At 34.3% G+C, this 6,000-nt stretch overlaps 1 protein-coding gene across 2 annotated transcripts in view; it reads left to right on the forward strand.

Annotated features, from left to right (window-relative positions):
• LOC131044787 (protein PSK SIMULATOR 1) overlaps positions 1-5,468 on the forward strand; it is a 163,180-nt gene extending 157,712 nt beyond the window's left edge. For both annotated transcript variants that reach the window (XM_057978229.2, XM_057978224.2), the window contains 3 exons: positions 4,223-4,299; positions 4,528-4,572; positions 4,691-5,468. In XM_057978229.2, the coding sequence (XP_057834212.1) occupies positions 4,223-4,299; positions 4,528-4,572; positions 4,691-5,240 (672 nt within the window). In that variant the 3' untranslated portion in view covers positions 5,241-5,468. The remainder of the gene's footprint in view (positions 1-4,222; positions 4,300-4,527; positions 4,573-4,690) is intronic.
• The last annotated feature ends 532 nt before the right edge of the window (positions 5,469-6,000 follow it).

The raw sequence follows: 6,000 nt of genomic DNA on the forward strand, positions 1-6,000 counted from the left end.
AAGTGATTCCATTCTGTGGATCAGTCAACGGTAGCTCATCTCTAGGAGTGAACCGAGGGAGCATAGGCCTGTCCGCTGTCCTCGTATGGGTCATGTCCCTCCGTGGTGAGATGGATGCGCTACCCAGGGAAGATGGGGTTCTACTGCTGCCACAACTCCCTGCAGCTGAAACTGTCCTGTTACGGCTCTTGCGCCTTCCCTTGTGATTTCCAAGATCCATCCTGTCCAGTGTGTCCTGTAACTTGTTGATTGCCTGAACAATTCTTGGCTGCGATTTGGCCGAGCTCCTCATAATCTCATCAGGAGTGAGAGGTGCCTGTCTCTCTTGTCTGGGTGGGCTCCTGTGTCCTTCTGGTATATCACTCGTATTAGTCTCAAAGGGTGGTTCCATGACAAAGTTCAAATCCGCTTGAGGTCTCTTGCGTGTGTAATACCTGTAAGTACCAAATCTGCCCCGATGCATAGAATTACTTTGATGACCCTCAGGCTGGCAGGATCATCGCTCTGATACCACTGAAAGATCCCCAACTAAAATCTGATCTGATTTTGTTGATTGTTTCAAAACTTAATCTTTGACTAGCGATAAGGATGATTGAATTTTGTTTGGTTGTTGAATTGTTTCTATTTTTTGTGTTTTTTATGCCTTGTATGGAAATGAATGCAAGAAATACAATGAAAGAATTGACTGAAATAGAATTTTATATTCTGAAATTTTTTAACAGTAACTATAAAAGCAAATTTTGGAAGCTTCATTAACTAAAGAGAACAAAGTTGCATACCAGGTGGTCCCACGTCTAGCTTGGAATGAGGGTTTATTGATAATTTGCAAAAATAATAGCTTCAAATGCAATTGAACTCTTCCAATGAGGTTTATTCACCATAAGAATAATTATCTAAAACAAATTGATGATCAGACAGGAGATCTGAAGCTTATTCCAAAAACTTGCCAGGAGACTCCACCCAAATTGCTTCCAAATGCCTTCTAGTTTGCTGATTGCTTTCAAATGTGCTGAGATTTGTCCAAATTGATTGCCAAATTATCTTAGCTATGCCCTGACAATGATTTTACCAACAATTACTGCTTCAAAAAATGCTACAAATCTGCTGGAAAGTGCCAACAAACCGCCCAGATCTGAGTATTAACCTCTGAAATTGCAGAATAATCACACATACCCTCTGAAAATGGTCCTCTAGACCTGGTTTGAAGGTTTCCCTAAGTGCTGACTTGATAGAAATGGCTGGGGTTTCGTCCAACCTGCCCAAAATTGAAGGATTTCGTCTCCAATTTGGTCTCCAAACCTTCTGTTTGCAGAGCAAAATAATAAAAATCTCCAAAAACATAATGCCCAGATTTGCACGTACAAGCTTCCTTATGCCTACCAAACCTAATTCGAACTTCCTCTTGGCATCTAGAAGATTCGAATGGAATCTTAGGTTCTCATAAGGTATGCCCAATAGAGGGGTCAGCTCACCATTAAAAGTGGGACCACCTTTTAATAATATGTTGCTTAGGAATATGAGCCAAGAGGTGCATATAAAGTCATTTTAAAACAACTTATAACTTAACTTTTTCTATTTTTAGAAAAAGTGTCCTTTTTATAACTTTATATTATAAAGTTACTTTATTAGTCCACCAAAGTCATAAAATTGACTATGTCTTGGTTCCCTTTGGCTAACCAACTCATCTCCCAACACTGAATTTCACCTGTGGAGATGGGTAACAGGTGAACTTAAGCATCTGGATGGCAACTAGAGAAGTGGGGACATTACATTTTTGTACTGTCGGGCAAGAGGTAAACATTTCTCAGACTTTGACATGTGATTCTGAACATCAAGCTAGACATTTTTTATAGGCAGTTTATCACAGCTGTGTGCAAACCCTGGAAAAGCTGCTCTAATGAATAATTGCACAAGTTCCAACTTTTGCAATTCTTGACATGTGAAAAAAAAAACATTACTAGAAAAACTGAATGGTTGCAAGGGCTTCACAGCTGGCTCTAGTAATTTGGATTTTGCATTAAGTTTATAATTTCCTTTGTTTCAATCTTATTTTTTTAATGTCAGTTTTACATGTGAAAGGGTGTGCCCTTAATGACCTATGTTATTTTTTTGTTAAAGCTGAAAATAAATTTTGTTATTGAATTCAATATCTTTGCTTATAAAAACAACATACAAGTTAGTGATGTTTATGAATATGGATATCAAATACATGTTTATCTTATGCTGAAAATAATGCAAATAAAACAAAAAAATAACCAGGCACCATAAAGACACCAGATTTATATGGTAATCAATGGACGAGGTGTAAAAATTAACTCAGGATTTATGAGTCTATGACATTGACAACATGTAGTAGTATTCCTAAAGCCAAAACTGAATACTTGTTAGTTAAGGAAAATTCAGAAGTAATTGCCAAATTGACAAAACATTGAAATTTTGAATTTCTATTTGTCTTATAATTGAAGTTTGGACTTTGTTTCTCTTTCTACACACTATTTGGCATGTTTTTATGAACATTTTTTATAGTTTTTGTTTTGGCATGTTTTTATGAACATTTTAGTGTCTTTAAATATTCTATGTTTTTCCCATTTTAAATCCGTTTAATTGAATTCCATTTATGCTTTTGGTTTACTGTGCACATATAATGCGAGTATGGTGTAAAATTGTAAATGTTCTAGTACATGATTAACCAAGATAAAATGGTAAATCGCGTGATAATCCCAGTTAAACCTTAGTGTTGCATTTATGAAGCTTTAATATTTGATGTAAATTAGATTCTAAGAATTTATCACATCTAGAGTCTATATCGAGGGACTTCAAGTCTCCAAGATCTTCCCAATGTGGCTGGCATAGCTGATAAGAAATTCCAATCTTTTTAAATTCATGTCAGATATGGATTTTTGTTTCATTCAATTTGCATAGCCTGTTTGGAAAATTGTCTACATGTGGTACTTGTATGCTAAGTTTGAGGTCACTAGTCACTTAATCTAAACGTGAAAAGTGTCACTTATCAACATAAAGGGGGAATATGATGCATAACCTTTGAAGGTCATATTGTACATTACATTGCACATCAACATAAAGGGGTAATATGTTGCATAAACTTTGAATGCCCTATCATTAGTCCTTTTTAAATGATTTCTCAATTTTCTCTTTATATACAGATAGGTAGATAGATAGATAGATAATGGCGGAGGGCATCCTTGCTTGACTGTAATACTACAATCTATTTTATTAAAATAGCCATTATTGGAGTCATAGATACTATTCACAAAATCAGCAGAGATATCCAGCATCTCCAACCTTTTCCTGAGAATTGCTTGAGGAACATTTCGAAGGAATTATTAAAAAAATAAAATTTGGAGATAAGAAAAGAACCTCGTTACCTCCACAATTTCAGCAGTCATTTAAGAATGAATAACTGGTCTAGGCAGGTATTATAAACCAGCTAATTGCTAGCTGAAGGATTTCCTGAAGTTCACAAAACAACAGAAATGATCTTTTTCAATATTTTGAGAATTGTTGGCAATTACCTTGAGTGATGGGCTGGTGCATAGTAGAGTGCTGGTGTTGACAGAAACCTAACTGGCTAATTCATTCTTGAAGATAATTAAAAGGGTTTTGTCTAAAAATTGGAATGAGGAAGCCATAGGAAATCATGCTTGTTACTTTGATTGAAAAGATCCTGATTTTGGCTTTCTAATGATCTTTTGAAGTATCTTTTAACTTTTTGGCTTTATATTCAAATTTTCTTTAGTTCAAGTAAATGTGATCACTATGTAAGCCAATTTTGAATACTACTTAGGACTTGTAAATATAATAATATTCTATGCAAGCTGTATATTGCTTTCTAATGATCTTTTGAAGTATCTTTTAACTTTTTGGCTTTATATTCAAATTTTCTTTAGTTCAAGTAAATGTGATCACTATGTAAGCCAATTTTGAATACTACTTAGGACTTGTAAATATAATAATATTCTATGCAAGCTGTATATTAAACCTCCTTTTTAATAAATGTCTTGCTCTGCAACTATTATAATTTTAAAGAGTATTTTGACATGTAACTAGAAATGCTTTGCAAATCAACATAAATTAGTTTTTGCAATATACATTATTTTAGTTTCAATTGGAGTGTGGATGTTTCGGCTAGAAGGCTCAAATATAGTATAACATTATGCTAAACAAAGTAAGACATTATTCCATTTGTTTTGCATGTCTACAGCTTACAGTTCCACAGATTAAAGCAGAGATGGAGAAAATCTTGACGTGGCTTGTTCCAGTTGCTACAAACACTACCAAGTAACCAATTGTGCTATAGCCTTTTTTGATTTTATCTCAATGCTAAAATTCTCAATACCTTGTTGTATGGTATCTTAACAATGTTTTTCCCAGCTTTGTAATGAGATAACTATTTAATATATAAAATATTGACCTATGCATTCGCTTTTATCAAATTCTGTGACATACACCTATGCTGGTTCTTCAATTAATTGGATTCTTCTGTGTGCTGTGAAATGCTGAAAGCAGAGCACACCATGGTTTTGGATGGGTAGGAGAGTGGGCAAATACAGGGTAAGCAGATGTTTGAAATTGCCTATTTAAAAATCTTGATCTTTCTAGTTGTTAGATTTCAATTAATGATGCAAATGGAATCCACAATCAAGACTTAACTGATGATTTGATCTTGCAGATCTGCATTAGATCGAAGGTTACCCGGGCATAGTGATTTTACACTCATTCAAACTTTTCATTATGCAGAGAAAGAGAAGACAGAAAATTACATTTTTGAATTGATTGTGTGGCTTCATCATCTTGTGAACCAAGCTAGAAACAGTATTAATGGAAACAAGTCTCCAATTAAATCACCTGTTCGTTCTACAGTAACAAGTTCAAATAACTCTGTGCTTATTCCAGATAAACCAACTTCAATAGAAAATGAACATCTTCCAGCTTTTTGTGAGCTTTCTCAAGAGGATAAGGACATGTTAAAAGATGTGAACTTCAGAAAATTGACCCCTGGAATAAGCAAAAGTCAAGAATTTGATTCAGCTAAGGTAAGAGCTGCCCATCAGGCTGCTTGTAGACTGAGCAAAAGCAATAGCCATTCTCCAACTACTAACACAAAGAATGAGTTTAATGGACTGAGGCAACATACAACACTACCAACAATAGAATTTGACATTGATAGGATACAAGCCTTAGATGTGATTGATAGGGTTGAAAATCTTACTGTATTGTAATCATTATATGAGCTCTTCATTTCATCTAATGTGGTTTCTACTGCCTAAGTAGATTTTATTCACGTTTAGTTAAATTTGTATTTTTAGTCTGTACTTGCATTATGCTTAGCTTTTCATTTTTGAAATGCTACATGGCAGTAAAATGTAACAGTTCGATTTCAAAGGATCTGTATATATACATGCATTGGCCAAAAAATGGCTATATGTGCCAAGTTTTGTAGTCTTTAATGATTTCATAAAATATTTGGAATTTTTTTTTTTTTTTGGTTCTACCGACTGAGTTAACAGATCCAACCCTTGGAACATCAAAACAACAATGTTTTTTGTCTAGCTTGTGCATAAAGCTTCACCGTCTTGTGAAGGCTCAGATATTTGATATTAAATTTACTGAACTTTTTGAGAACTATAACCACATATAGGAACCATTATTTTGGTTTTCTTCAACCAAAGGATGTATTGAACTTGTAGGAACCATATACGAAGACTATAAGCAATTTATGAATTCATGACTTAATAACAGATCAAAAAGAAATGGACGAGGGTGGTGTTGATTGTCTTCCGAACTAAATAAGATCAAGAAGAAATAGACGGGGAGACGGTGACTCATCCAAACTAATTAAGGAGGTGTTCAAGAAGTAAGAATTAACGATAATCAAGAAAAGTTATTTATGATGGTATTTACTGAGAAATTACTACAGCATTTGTATGTATTATTTATCTTAAGTCAAAAGAGGCGTTACAAACCTTTCAGTTAATTCCA

The sequence above is a fragment of the Cryptomeria japonica genome, chromosome 3 (genome assembly GCF_030272615.1).
Source record: "Cryptomeria japonica chromosome 3, Sugi_1.0, whole genome shotgun sequence".
NCBI classification, from domain to species: Eukaryota; Viridiplantae; Streptophyta; class Pinopsida; order Cupressales; family Cupressaceae; genus Cryptomeria; species Cryptomeria japonica.